This window comes from Trichomycterus rosablanca, chromosome 5 (genome assembly GCF_030014385.1).
Source record: "Trichomycterus rosablanca isolate fTriRos1 chromosome 5, fTriRos1.hap1, whole genome shotgun sequence".
Classification (NCBI taxonomy): Eukaryota; Metazoa; Chordata; class Actinopteri; order Siluriformes; family Trichomycteridae; genus Trichomycterus; species Trichomycterus rosablanca.
The window spans coordinates 11,875,838-11,891,705 of record NC_085992.1 but is presented as its reverse complement, the minus strand read 5'-3'; the positions used below and the strand labels follow the sequence as shown (position 1 = coordinate 11,891,705).

The following is a 15,868-nucleotide window of genomic DNA, read 5'->3' as shown; positions in this document are numbered from 1 at the left end:
CTGTTTTAACCTCTGTAGTGACTGATCTTCCGGGAATTTCAGCTGGAGCAACATCTGCAGGAACCGCAGTGAAGTGGTACAGAGTTCGTGGTTCGAGTTCCACCAGCAGAATGAGGTTGGTAGGGCGCATGGTTGGTTTAACTGTTTGCGGAATTTGGGGGATAAATTCTAGGAGTGTGCAGAAAGTAAACAGGCCTTTTTGTTGCTGTTATTGACCAAGCAAGCAGACAGTCTTTCATTTTAGGATTTTCAGATTGTTAATAGTGTATATGCATCAGTTGTGTGAAGTTTGAAACAAAAATGTGCATCAGTCCTTAACTCTAACTCTAACCCTAACCCAGTCCCTTTTTGTTATTGTTTAAATGGGTCATGCAAACAATTTTGTTTGATATTAATGAGGCAAGCTTTAGATCATATGATAAATGTTGAATGATGAATGCACATCAGTTTCCTATAGCAAAACGTTATATAGGGATCTGTAGGATTTTAGTACTTGCTGTGACAATAAAATAAATAGTTGCACTATAGGGTGAGACGTGTAAATGTGGTTGACATTCGTTTTGCAAAATGTGCCTTTAAAATAAGATTTACATGTCTGTATGGGCAAAAGTAGTAATAGCTGTGTCTGTACATACAGTATACTGTAGAGTTTCACCTTGGTTGGTTTATCATTATTGAAAATAAAGCTAAAGAAGGGCCAGTGATAGCTCAGTGGTTAAGGTACTGGACTAGTAAACAGAAGGTTGCCAGTTCAAGCCCCGCCACCACCAACTTGCCACTGTTGGGTCCCTAAGCAAGGCCCTAAACCCTCAATTGCTCATTGTGTTCCGCTCACTGTGTAAGTCGCTTTGGATAAAAGCGTCTGCTAAATGCTGAAAATGTAAATGTAAAATACTCTAGCATTAAAAATACTCTTGCATAATATGCATTTTTGGGTTTGAGCCCGTGTCTTTCCTTGCAACGTGTTATTTGAGTGGCTATAACAATAAAGTTTCACTCAAAGTTTCTTATCTTATAAAATATGTATGGGTTTGATTTCATGCAAAAACAAAATATCTACCAGTTCTGTTTTAAATTGTAAATGCAATATAAAATCATAAAAAGTCATTTTTTTATACTTTGGCGATAACGTGCTGAAATGTCCTCATGTTTCACTGTAAAACTTTTTACTGACAATCCAGAAAATGTTTCACTGATGGTGGATGTCTGTCTTGCAGAATGCTAACAACTTTATTACTTTTATTGTGCTGCTTCCAGCTTGGGAAGAGTCAGGTAAGAAGCCCGGTTCTTTCTTTTACTTATACTATGTTTAAAAAAATATTAGAATCATACAACAAATTGTCAGTTGTATTCAGTTTATGGCAACTCCTTTCAGACGTGAACCCACAGTACTTCACTCTTTCTGTCTGCGCCAAGAGTCTCAACTGGAGTGAAACGTCTTTGCCTTGCTTGGCTGGAATTGGCTCAGAAATTCTCTCTCAGTTTAAAGCAGCTATTCATTTGCATTAAAGCTCATCATGTATACTGGCAGCAAACAAATTGCAAATGTCAAATTGCATGTATGCAGAACGTTCAGTTAAAAAAAAACATCAGAATGTCAGTATTTAACATCATATTTAATTATTAACTTAAACAAGTTGTCTAAAATGATATTCATCTTACCAGTGTAATTCTGACACATAAATGAAAACCTAATTTTGTTCTTTCTTTATTCTCTCTTTTATGTGCTATGCTGTATGATTTCCACAGAGGTGCACGGAAGGGTTCACATATGACCTTCGTGCCAGGCAGTGCATTGGTTAGTAGGCCAAAGTTGTTATTCAGTATTTACCAATCCTGGTTCCTGGAATCCCCATGTTCTGTCTATGCAGTGCTCTCACCCACTCTAATACTTACTTACTTTAACCATGTAAAGGTTAAATCAGGTGAATCTTTCTAAGAAAGACACTAAAATATGCAGAATGGGGAATATCATGACCAAGTTGGGGGTTTATTGCAATGCTGCATCTATGAAACCAATAATTATGACATGTCTTTCACCAGCAGATGTGGATGAGTGTCGCACGTTGCCAGATCCATGCCGTGGAGACATGCAGTGCGTAAATCAGAGAGGGGGATACCTTTGCATCCCTCCGGGCCTTTACTCTCAGTCCTACGCGAGGCAAGAGTCTACGTCTTACTCCGAGTCATCGGTTGGGTTTTCCGAGCCCTTTGCTCCTCCTCCTCCCGCCGGCTCCGGTCCTGGGCCAGGTCCCGGCCCTAGTTACCCTATAGTGAGTCGCTCCTCTGCTCCATGCTATCTGGGATACACTCTGGGAGAGGATGGCACTTGTGTTGGTAAGTAGCCTTTTCTTTGGACATTAAGCTAGGAATTCGTCTTCAGTGACTGCTTTAACTCGGTTTGGGTCATCGTGGATGTGGTACACAGAAACACTAGGTTTAAGGCAGTTATACACCCTGATCAGGACACCAATCCATCTCAGGCCAACCCATGCTTACCCATTCAGTCACTTACTCTAGGGGTAGTTAGGAGTAGCCAATCCACATGGTGACAAGTTTTTGGGAGGTGAAAGGATGCTGCCAGGGTAAACACACTCGAACACAGAATAAACATGCCATATTCACAGAGTCCTCACATTGTAGGTGAGATTTCCAATAACCCTGGTACTCTGTGACCACCACATGACCTGCTGTGCCACTGCACCAGCCTATATTTATAAATGGCTCTGCCTATACAATTTTATATAAAATGATTTAGATTGATTCGTTTTCTTCAGCTTACTGATGAAGCAGTGATGTGTGATGCAGTGCGACTTTAGACTGATGGTTTTGTGAGATTCTGTGGGTTGGATCTGGTCGTACTGTGGTGTTTGCTCAGTTCTCTGTGTGTCAGTGGCTCGGGTATCTCACAGGGTTGCAGACAGAGCAGAACCAGTAAAGCAATGGGCTATAATTTACTCATATATGTGGGTCAGCAGTGAGACAGACTTTTAACGTTCAGACGTCTGCAAAAAATCTTGATTTAACAGTAATGTTCAAGTCCTCTGTGAATGGTAGAGTAATTACACATCCCCTGAAGGGAATTTCATTTACTGTGCCGGACAGTTAACATCTAATTAGTTTTTTCCTCTTTGCCCTAAAAGTAATAGTGTGTTGAAGTCAAGCACTACAGCCACAATGCAACACACAGTTTGTAAATTTTACATCTCTGAAGTTATTACATTTTCTCTAATGTATTTGTTTAAAATTGAAAGTGTTGCATTAGGCCCTACTTAATTCACAACTATGCAATTTGATGTGAAATTCAAACTTTGAGGTTTGTGTTAAGCGATGTAACATTTTTCATTCGCTTAGTGTTCAAGTGCCTAATTTGCACAATGAGGGGTCCTAGCAATTCAATGACAATTTAGTTAGTAATCTGTTAGTCAAAACGTCCAAGATGCCGCAATTTAAAGCAGCTAAAAACACTACTTAGCTAACTGAGTTTAAAAAAACTCCCAACCAATTCTGTGGACACAGTTAAAACACGGACAGGTTGTTGTTGCACCTTTGCTGGATGTTTTAGGTTTACATTTAACCGTTAAGGTAGACTGTGCTGTGTTTTGTAGCTTCCATTTATGAGTGTTATTTAATGACTGATGTGAAATGTGGCTCTTTTCTTTAAAAATCTGTGATTTCTGAAAAATAAGGTCTGTGAAATTAAGCACATTTTCCTGTGAATTTAGTAGGGCCATAATCATAATGTGCACCTAGTGCTCCCTTCCCTGTCTTTCTTTGCAAGTCCTGAGTAGATATTCATTTTCATTGTGTTGGGTTTGTAGTGAAAGCTTTATGGTGGTCACAGTAAATTTCGAAAGTAGCCCAAAAAATTGTACCACGAGACCCCTGAATTTTCACCCTGGTGACTACATTTTCAAACAAGCCCATTTTGAGGGGAAAACCGCCACTCTCTTAACTTCCAACTGGCAACTCTTAACGATAATGTAAAAGACAAACACTAACAAAACATCCAAAAGGCCAATAGGAACACAGAGCATTATTAATAACCAATGACAAAATTACAGAACTATAACCGTTCAAAAAAATACCTATAACAAAGTTTTTATTGGATGAGCAGATGTTTTTTTCAGGTTAACAATCTCTTCAATTGTTAACCAGCCTACCAGTAGACACTTCCCTGGTGATATGGCTCTTTGTGAGACTCTGTCTGTGGTGGGTGCGTCTGTGAGGAAGTCTGCGGTTCTCCTCAACCAGGACAGAAGTGGTGCATTTTTTTGCTTACAGGAAAACATCTGGTAATTGTCTATATTCTGCAGATTAGATGGACAGAATAAACATGTTAGAGCATTTCTTTAAAAATGTGTCTGTCATGCCATTCCTAATGTGCTCTTTAGTTTTTACCCAGTCCACCAGTAGACACATTCCTGGTGATATGGCTCTTTGTGAGACTCTGTCTATGGTGGGTGATGGCTGTGAGAAAGTCTGCAGTTCTCCTCAACCAGGACAGGAGTGGTGCATTTTTTTTCTTATAGGAAAACATCTGGTAATTGTTCATATTCTACAGATTAGATGGACAGAATAAAAATGTTTGAGCATTTCTTTAAGAATGTGTCTGTCATGCCTTTCCTAATGTGCCTTAATGCACTGTTGGGAATTGTATCTTATAGTTACCAGGAATTCATGAATCTGTCTGTGACTTGACAGATCTGTTTACTTATGATAGGTGATGGCATTTTGATAAATTGTATCTCACCGTTCCAGATTATGATGTTTATTTAGGCTGTACTTTTTCTGTCGATTTTCCTGCTTCGGCAGACTTGCCAGCCTCAAATGTGTTCTCCATTTGTCTGCTTAAATCTTTTAGGGACACTGTCAGAACTTTGCAGCCCCAGCATATCATATTCACAAGGGACAGGCCACATTTCCAGAGAAACCCAGCTGGGCAAAAGTTGAGTTTCCCAGAAATCACTGGGTAATCAGTGTAAAATGGCGCCAGATATTTCTGCTCATAGCATTTTGACATGGATAATCACCTCTTTTGGGGCATTAGGAAAATCTCTGTCTGATTTGGGCCGTGTTTGGGTAAGCCACAAAGGATCCCACACTCAGACTTTTCAGCCTGTGGTTGCCTGAGCCAGGGATGAGGTCATCAAATGTGGAATGAGAGTTCCCATTGGTAGAAGGCTTTCTGCCATAATAAAGATGGAGTAGTGCTTATGGCTGTTAGATTTCAGGCCTGTACGTGTTTGTGTGTGTGTTTAGTCCAGGCTAAGATCATGCTATCACTCATTAAACAATCCTAGCCTTGTGTGTACAGGAGAAAAGACAGGGAAAGCCCTAATGCTGCTAGTGGTACTGAATCATGGGAGAAAAAAAGTCACTCAATCTTTCCTTCACCACCTTTATCATTTAGTCAACAGCTAAGCAGGGGGGGAAATACAACAGATATTATGCTGTAAAATTAGAACCCAACCATGGATGTTGAATTATCTCAAATGTCTCGATCCTGGTCTTGTTTTGTCTGGCTGCAGTGGCCGTGTGGCTCTATTTGTCATTATGTCTGTTGCTAATGAGGTGTGAGTCGCCATGTTAATTCAACAGGAAGTGATGATAATGATGTTTTTACACTTTACTTTGTGGATTCAGCTGTTTGCACAGTTGGTAGAGTGGTGTATAGCAATTGATTAATCTTAATTTCCGGACAATGTGCATTTGTACCTACAAGGGTCAGTTCAGCTAAGACAGATTTTAGCCCAACACAGACTTCCTCTACATGATGCTGATTTGTGTGATACCTGCACTCTTGACTCTGCTCTCAGTTTTACTACTTATGAACTGTTAGCTGTTTGAAATACACTAACAGTTTGTAATTTGTTGGCATGTGGTAAACCCTCCAATTGTAACCACTGTTTGTCTTTGCATTCATTGGCTTGCCCTAAAACATTATTTTTTCCGATATTAGCTGCCTTATTTTGCTTTGAAATCTCACATAGTACCTGTCTTGGGTGTTTCCTGCCTTTTGCCCACTGAATCAGACACACCGCAACGCTGACAAGGATAAAGTGGTGGTAAAACAATGAATCTAACATAGAAGTGTTGTTTATCAGGGTTTTTTTTACAGCCGGTGCATGCTGTTTATTATCTTGAAGCTAGTAGACTCGACCAGCACAACTGTATATGTAACTGTATTTTTTGTGATGTTTCTATTATTTTGTCCTCCACCTGGAATATTATATACAAAGTATGCAGTTTGGGATACACCTGGAATATCTGCTTTAGAGCTATTTCACTATTTCAGGGATACCTAAGTCAGGAAGTTTGAAAGTTTGTTCATTCATTCATTGTCTGTTTTACCACCACTTTATCCTATTCAGGGTCATGGTGGGTCTGATTCACTGGCAATTCAGGGCATTCAGTACAATTTTAGTAGCTCAAATTAATTAGAAAGTTCAAAATTTTATATTACTTAGCAGTTAAATTGGCTGCAGACTGGCGAGACACAATGCCTCCTGCTCTGCTGTATTCACTGAACCTCATGGAATTTATACAAGCCAGTAATAGAAGTTGTATTTCTAAACATTGCAGATGTGTTGCTTGACTGAAAATAATTTGACCTTATTCTGTTGAAGCCAAGTTTTGCTAAGCATGGCATGAATCATCAGTGAAGTCTAGTCTTTAGCCAAAAATAGTTGCCAGTTTGCGTATACTGTCACATAATTGAATGCGTGATTGGGAGCTTAAAACATACAGTATACAGTTCACAATCACCTATTTAGGATCTAGACCTAATCTGTGTATGGAAAATTGGCTCCTGGAGTCTGAAGCTGTTCATTACTTTCTCCCAATTTGTGCCTCTGTTAGTCTGCTTCTCGTTTTGTCTCTGAGGGACTGTTTCTATATAAGGACATGTACTGTCAATGTGTACGTACTGGTCTGGGTTTTCTTGGCCTGATGCACACTTACATGTTCTACCCTGTTGTACACGTGGAACCCACATGCCATTTCCAGCATCCTTCATTCCTCACTTACCCTAAAGTGCTAGCAGGCCTATGATTTGATTGGAACGCAGCCCGACTCAACCCCTAAATAACCTGGCATTTCAACAAGGCTGTTCTACATTGCACGTTATCAACCAACACCAATTCCTGAATAAACAACAGAAACAGATCTGGACAGTTAACATCCCCTACACCACCCTGCTTTATTTTAAATGAGTGACTTCACCGTCTGAGAACCAGACTTGTCGTTTGGAATTGTTTCAGGGTTTATAATGCCCACATAAGGAAAGATGCTTATGGAACCCAGTGACCCCATACGGCGTATGTTTTATGTTACATTGTGTTAGTTTAGATTATCTAATGGTGATTTTTTTTCAGCTGATTGTTCAAAAGAAAATCTGCATGTACTTCAAAAAAGCTGATCGGTCCATCTTAAGTAACATTTTCTTCCTATTTTATGTGTTCTTTTCCAGATATTGATGAGTGTGAGGCACAGTCCCATCAGTGTAACCCCACTCAGGTGTGTATAAACACAGCAGGGGGCTACACCTGCTCATGTACCGAGGGTTACTGGCTGGTAGCTGGGCAGTGCCAGGGTAAGTACAACCACCCACGCCAAAAGAACAGAAAAAGAAGTATGTTTCTATTTTTTTATGCATTTTTTAGCAAAGATGTGTACACTGCAGAAAAAAGTCCTAAACTGACTCTGTTCTGTGGATAGGTGCCCAGAACTCAGTTTGTTTGGAGAGTCATTCTTCATCTGGTGCACATTTACACCATGCAGGCACAGAACTGTACAAATAAAGCTTTCTTACAAACGAACTTAAAGAGATACGTCCAGTCAGAACTAATAAGATTTCCTCACAAACTAAACAAAGAAAGCATTGTTTCCTACATAGAACATTCAAGATTTAAAAAAAACTGATATGAGGAGAAATTTCATCATGTAACAGCTGTATTTCATTCAGAAGAGACAGAACAGAGTGAAGTCATTTATAGGACCACTGTTGTTGGTCGGAGATCATTGAGTTTGTTTCACCGATATGTAAATCTATTCTCTGCTCTCTTTTATCAAATTCTATTTAACTTCCAGATATTGATGAATGCCGCTACGGTTACTGCCAGCAGCTGTGTGCCAATGTGCCGGGCTCTTATTCCTGCTCCTGCAATCCTGGTTTCAACCTCAATGCTGACAGTAGAACATGTGCAGGTATACACACATCAGTCAGAGAGTAAATAAGTTCAGACAGTTCATTTATGTTCACTATGTTGTCTGCTATGTGTGCACTATTTGGCCAACTGAAAAATGTGCAGGCAATGCCTACAGTGGGGCCAAAAAGAATTTAGTCAGCCACTGATTGTGCAAGTTCTCCTACTTAGAAAGATGAGAGAGGTCTGTAATTTTCATCATAGGTACACTTCAACTATGAGAGACAAAATGAGAAAAAAAAAATCCAGGAAATCACATTGTAGGATTTTTAAAGAATTTATTTGTAAATTATGGTGGAAAATAAGTATTTGGTCAATAACAAAAGTTCAACTCAATACTTTGTAACATAACCTTTGTTGGCAATGACAGAGGTCAAACGTTTCCTGTAAGTCTTCACCAGGTTTGCACACACTGTAGCTGCTATTTTGGCCCATTCCTCCATGCAGATCTCCTCTAGAGCAGTGATGTTTTGGGGCTGTCGCTGGGCAACACGGACTTTCAACTCCCTCCACAAATTTTCTATGGTGTGTTTGGGATCATTGTCATGCTGGAAGACCCAGCCACGTTCCATCTTCAATGCTCTCACTGATGGAAGGAGGTTTTGGCTTAAAATCTCATGATACATGGCCCCGTTCATTCCTCCCTTAACACGGATCAGTCGTTCTGTCCACTTTGCAGAAAAACAGCCCTAAAGCATGATGTTTCCACCCCCATGAGTCACAGTAGGTATGGTGTTCTTGGGATGCAACTCAGCATTCTTCTTCCTCCAAACACGACAAGTTGAGTTTTTACCAAAAAGTTCCATTTTGGTTTCATCTGACCACATGATATTCTCCCAATCCTCTTCTGGATCATCCATATGCTCTCTGGCAAACTTCAGACGGGCCTGGACATGTACTGGCTTAAGCAGGGGGACACGCCTGGCACTGCAGGATTTGAGTCCCTCTCGGCGTAGTGTGTTACTGATGGTAGCCTTTGTTACTTTGTTCCCAGCTCTCTGCAGGTCATTCATCAGGTCCCTCCGTGTAGTTCTGGGATTTTTGCTCACCATTCTCATGATCATTTTGACCCCACGGGATGAGATCTTGCGTGGGGCCCCAGATCGAGGGAGATTATCAATGGTCTTGTATGTCTTCCATTTTCTTACAATTGCTCCCACAGTTGATTTATTCACACCAACCTGCTTGCCTATTGTAGATTCACTCTTCCCAGCCTGGTGCAGGTCTACAATTTTCTTCCTGGTGTCCTTCGACAGCTCTTTGGTCTTGGCCATGGTTGAGTTTGGAGTCTGACTGTTTGAGGCTGTGGACAGGTGTCTTTTATACAGATAACAAGGTCAAACAGGTGCCATTAATACAGGTAACGAGTGGAGGACAGAAGAGCTTCTTAAAGAAGAAGTTACAGGTCTGTGAGAGCCAGAAATCTTGCTTGTTTGTGGGCGACCAAATACTTATTTTCCACCATAATTTACAAATAAATTCTTTAAAAATCCTACAATGTGATTTCCTGGATGAAAATTACAGACCTCTCTCATCTTTCTAAGTAGGAGAACTTGCACAATCAGTGGCTGACTAAATACTTTTTGGCCCCACTGTATGTTGTCCCAATGTTAGGGTGATGGATATAAATGGTAGTAGATCCTCGTAGTTCACGTGTTAAATGAAGCATATCAGAGTAACATAAATAACTGAGTGACTTCAAAGGCAGTCGTAGTGACAGTGGTCCGAGGAGGGGCCAAGACACAAATTGGCTGATCCACTTCACAACATACAGAGTTTAAAGGACCTGCTGGTAATGTTGTGGTACCAGATACCACAAGACTTCTTCAGATCTGTTGCATCTATTGAGTCCATATCTCAGAGGTTGTCATAATGTTTTTGGCTCATTGGCTTATATGCCCTAGGCTGTAAAGCAACAATGTAGAGAGCCCCTTCCTGTTCTAAGATTACTGTGCCACTTTGCACAAAGCAGTGTCTGTAAGGACATGGATTGTAAATATCTGAAAGTTTAAAGTGGAACCATATTGTCAACTTGTAACTTTTAGCTATCTAAAATAATTCCACCTTCATATTTTTGGAATTTGGGCCCATTTTGGAATTTGGAGTTTTGTGTGACCTTATGTTTTTGAAGAATTATTCTTTTGATGTTGAATTAGATTAAAACGAAGTCACATGCTCATTCATTCTTTTTCTCTGCAGATGTAGACGAATGTGACACGAATCCCTGCACTCATGGATGTCTGAACACGTACGGCTCCTTCATGTGCACCTGTGATGAGGGCTTCGAGCTAGCTTCAGACGGAACTACCTGCATCGGTGATCACAGGAGGAAGCGGTGAAAAGCAGGGCACAGGAAGAGGAAGGATAAATAATGATAGGAAGATAGAACATATGAGAGGAAAATAGACAGTATGCAAAGAGAACAAGAGGAAACGGGAAGATTAAGAAAGTGTTTTAAATGTTAAATGACAGTGAAGGAAAGAAATGTACACTGTATGACCAAAAGTATGTGGACACCCCTCCTAATTATTCAATTATTTGTTTCTGCCACCTCCTTTGCTAACAGGTGGATGAAAATGATATAAGGTAAATTATATGCTTGTAACATTGTGTCAACAGTTTATGGAAATCCCCTCTCTGTTCCTGAACACAAAGCAAGGTTTATAAAGACATGTTTTGACTAGTTGTGTTCAAAGGAGCTCCAGTTATCTACACGGAGCTTTGATCTCAGCCCAACTAAACACTTTTGGCATGAATTAAACTTAGATTGCGAGCCAGGCCTTCTCATACAACCTCACTGACTCTGCTGACTGAATGGTGCAATTTCCCACAGTCACACTCCACGGTCCTGTGGAAAGACTTCCCAAAAAAGTGGATGATATTAAACCTACAAAGGAAAGAGGAAACCATTTAATATAAATGCCTATGGTTTTGGAATGGGATGTCCAGCAGGCTCATGGTCAGGTGTCTTAATACTTTTGTTCATATGATGTATGTGCGTGTGGATAAAGTAGTCAGGTGAAAGTTACATTCAGCAAAAAAGAGGATTATAGATAATAGTTTTGAAAAGAATGAAAAATCCTAATGTTTTAAGCTTGACAAGCTGTGTGGAAACAAAGATTGGCTTTGTTGTATTTTACTGTGCTGACAGTAAACAAAGTAAGGTTTAAAGCTAAAGACACTTACATCCTAGACGACTAGACGTCCCATCGTTCTTTGATTATAAATGCAATCAACCCCAAACTTGCACCTGACAGCTTGTAATTTAACAAAGAACTGTACATATACAGAATGATCAGCTGATGAACTGTATATAGTACATCATAATTTATCAGTGCTTTCAGGTGTTAAAACTTGTTATACATACATATATATCAGGGCTGGGATAAAGATGTTGGAGAGGGTGTTTGAGTTGATGATAGGTGATGATCAGGGAAAGTCACACAGTTACTGTTTCATATTCTGTAATGCTTGCCTGTTTCATCAGACTTGGACTTGCACATAATTTTGTGTAACTGCTGTGGTTGTGCATGTATAATTTTGTTGTCTCCTCTGATATCAGATCTGGATGAATGCAGTTATTCAGACTTCCTTTGCCAGTACACGTGTATAAACACTCCAGGCTCGTTCTCCTGCACGTGTCCAGCCGGCTACTATGTCTTTGAGGATGGCAGGAGTTGTGAGGGTAGGACCTGTAATGGCTTGTACTTTGAGACTATTATGGCATTTAGCAGACGTATTTAGCAGAGGCGGGGATTTGATACCATGCTGCACAGCATGAGTAATGTGATGAGCCATGAGAAAATAAGCATTTACAATCATTAAACAAAGAAAAAAAAAAAAAAATAAATACATTGAATGAATAAGTATGAAGGAGGAGAGAGCAGCAAGTGGAATTGTGGTTGAGTACGGCACACCAGCTACTCAATCCACCAATGTACCATTACACGATCACAGAGCAATGCTTCTCCATCAAGCCCTAGCTATAAATGAGAAGAGATTAGACAACCCAGATTTCTTTAAAGCTGCAATGACTTTAGTATTTGCTGTTTGTTTTAGACATTACTTTTAAGTGTTTACTATTTGATTTTAAAAATTGCTATTCAGACTTAGAGACAACTCAAGAAGGCGTTTGCAAAGTCAAAGCCAGTTATTACAGCGTTAAATTCAGCTGATGAGTGCTAGAGAGTCTTGGACCTGTAGTTTTGTCTAGAACTCGTACTTGTAGACCTGTGCTTCCCTCTGCTGGTGGTACAGAGTGTCACAGGCTGATTTGTTACACTTGTGCCAAAAGTTGCCATCATAAAATGCTTAATTGTGCCCATTAATGTGCACTTGGTCAGCAGCAATAAAAGATGCCAAGAAAACATTTTCCATACTGTTACACCATCACTAGCCTAAACTGTAAACACAAGGCAGGTTGGGTTAAATCATTCTTGCAGTTAATGTCATATTCTAAAGACCAGACAATTTTAATCGTCCTAAATGTTCTTCTGCCGTTGTACTGTTGTGCATTCTTTATTGCTCTCCTTGGTTGTAAAGACTAACTAAGACACTATAGCCTTGTCAGTTTTGGTCATTTTGGCCATTCTCCTTCTACCTTCCTGTGTAGATTTTGGAGACTCTTGTGCCTTAAAATTTCAGTAGATTATCTGACAAACTCACATCAGTCTGTTTGGCACCAACATCAACACAACAGTTAAAGTAACTTAGTTCACATGTTTTTTTCTTTTCTGTTTAGTGCAAACATTAACCAGTGATTTTACACATTTTGCTGCTGCAGCATGAATGGCTGATTAGATTTGTTATTTTAGCATACTCATATATGTTAATAAATGCATTTGTACATTTCATTTTATCTGATGATTTTTATATGCTTTTATAATATTAATGACATTAATGTTGACCCTGCTGACCTCTAATCAACTGTTGCATCTTTTTGATTTTGAAGATCTCAATGAATGTGAGACAGATAACAACACGTGTACAGCATCGCAAGTGTGTTTCAATTTCCCAGGAGGGTACACATGCCTGGACCCCCTCACATGTGAACCACCTTACATAGAACTTAGTGACAAGTGAGTCGTGATTAAGCCTCATTTGTAATGTTTATGAAACAATAATCCAGAATATTTGCATGCTAATATTTTTTTCTCTTTTTCAGTCAGTGTATGTGTTCAGCTGAAAACCCTGCCTGTAGAGATAGGCCCTTTACTGTTCTCTTCCGTCACATGGACCTGTCCTCGGGACGCAGCGTTCCTGCTGATATATTTCAGATGCAGGCCACCACTCGCTACCCTGGGGCCTTCTACATCTTCCAGATCAAATCTGGAAATGAGGGCAGAGAGTTTTACATGCGGGTGAGTGAAGCTCAGGGTTACACACTTGTAATGTTTTTAGCATTGAAGGTCATGTCACATGCACATCTCGGGTTTAATGTTTTTCTTTACCTATGTTAAAAGCATTATTTAAGGATGTAGATCAGACTTATCAGCATTAAGTGGACAGATTGGAAATGTTTATGTTTTCTTTGAGTGAACAATAATTTAGTTATTCAAATTCAGTTGTAGATGTCACATATAAAAAAATTTAAACAGAGAAGATACAACTGAATCCACAAATCATTGCAACATTTGAGGGAAGCACAGACTGAACCAGTATTCCTTTTCTTAACACTGTTTACAAGTCCTGTGTACCTGCATTACACTTTTTCATAGCATGTTTTCGCTTACCACTTTGCACTTGGTGGTGCAGCGGTCTATCATGCTAGACCAACACTACTAATATCCGGGTTTGAAGCAGCGGTGCTTTCAGCCAGGCAGACCATATATACAGACATGATTGCTTAAGTCTGATTGGGATGGGTGTCCAGTCCAGTGTTTCCTGTCTTGTGCTCAGCATTTCCCAGTGCTATCATGCACAAGGCTGGAATACTTCCTTGACAGGGTATTAATCCATTCCAGGGCAACAAACATTCACACACCAATTCACACAAAGGAGCAGTTTAGACTTGCCAGTCTTCTATTTAGGTCAGTACTAGCCCCAATACTCATAACAGTATGAGATGAGGACAAAATATTACCACGATTCTATAGTAGGTAGTAAAAATTGTGGCATGACACAAACTTTTCAGGGGAAACCAGGATAGCCTGATCAGATGACCTGAGCAGCAAAAGTAACGTCCATGTAACAGACATGTGTGGCCAGTAGAGTGAGCTGTAGGAATGTAAAGAGATGAGCCTTGGTACTGAATTAAATGGAGTGATGGCATATTTCTTGTTGATTGTAGCCCACCTCCCACCTCATCTGTTGTCTGTTTAGTGCTTAGCTATGGCAGATTTAAATATCAAGATTTGCTTTAGGATTTCATAGGTGTAGGTTATGTTTGCTTTGTCTCTAACTCTGATTTTCTCTTTGCCACAGCAAACCAGTAACGTTAGCGCAACACTGGTCCTTGCTCGACCAATCAGAGGGCCGAAGACTGTCGTTCTGGACCTGGAAATGGTAACAGTCAACAATGTCATCAACTTTCGTGGCAGTTCCATCATCCGCCTCACAATATTCGTCTCAGAGCACCCATTCTGATATTCCACACTGACCCTCTTGCTGTTACTGCATTATTACCCATCAGGCAGCTGTGTTTGTTCCTGTTTTACAGTTCTGGACCGGTTTATGATTGTCATTGCTCTTATAAGTCATTTTTATTCTTTTCTTTATCAGGACTGATGTGTTGTAACAAATAGTACCTTTTACCATCTTTATAATGGAGGTTAATAAAAATCTGCCTCATCCATACCCTCCATGTTTACTTACATGCATCCATTCACAGTCATATTTATGTTTGTTTTCTTAGACTTGATTTGTGCTTTTGTGTTTTCTTTCCTAAAGGAAGCTGAATTCCCTTTTTCTTAAATAAGCTTTATTTTTCACACCAACTGTTTCTATTGTCCAGTGAACAAACTGTGAAAGTGAACTTACATAATGTTTGTGTCAGTATCAGTTTTTTTTGTTGTTGTAAGTATTAGAAGGGCCTGGTCAGTCAAATAAAGCTAAATGTGATGACCTGATAACCCGTGTGATCGATGGTTTAAGAATATTTGGTGAAAAATATGTAACAAAGCCTGTAGTCTACTTCAGTCACTAATGTAGATGTCAAAATGATTTAAAAGTATTTAATTCTTTGCTGCTTCATCAAGAAAGCTATTTTTTCAATGGACTGTATATTATCCTTGAGTTGTGTCTAGAACTCAACTGGAATCCCACTGGTTGCAATCTAAATTGATTGGACATAGTTTGGAAAGGGACCATCTATAATGGCCCCCAATTTACACCACATTGTCAGGACAAAAACCAAACCATGAAGTGCAAACAACTGTCTGTGGATCTTTGCAATCAAATAGACAAGGCCAAGGATATAAAACAATAGCAAAATCTATAGCTTCAATCATTTTGAAATAGCTAAAGCTCGGCACAACCTTAAACCTTAAAAAGTGTTGGATATACCCGATTAGTATGCTCACAGCTCATATAAAATCGACAGTGCTTAATGTAGATGGAAATGCAAATGTTTGCAATGAATGTACAACAATATAATGTTTCATATACTAACTGTTACGTGTATGGGGTGTTCAAGTGGCGCCGCAGTAAAGTGTGCTAGCCCA

The 15,868-nt window shown here is 39.7% G+C and overlaps 1 protein-coding gene across 1 annotated transcript; it reads left to right on the top strand.

Moving 5' to 3' along the window:
• fbln5 (fibulin 5) lies at positions 1 to 15,277 on the top strand. Its single transcript, XM_062994904.1, has 11 exons — positions 1 to 115; positions 1,218 to 1,272; positions 1,750 to 1,798; positions 2,047 to 2,337; positions 7,472 to 7,594; positions 8,092 to 8,208; positions 10,407 to 10,523; positions 11,770 to 11,892; positions 13,159 to 13,285; positions 13,372 to 13,567; positions 14,631 to 15,277. Exons 1-11 carry the CDS (start codon positions 111 to 113, stop codon positions 14,790 to 14,792), a joined length of 1,365 nt encoding a protein of 454 aa, XP_062850974.1. The 5' UTR covers positions 1 to 110; the 3' UTR covers positions 14,793 to 15,277.
• Positions 15,278 to 15,868: the final 591 nt, after the last annotated feature.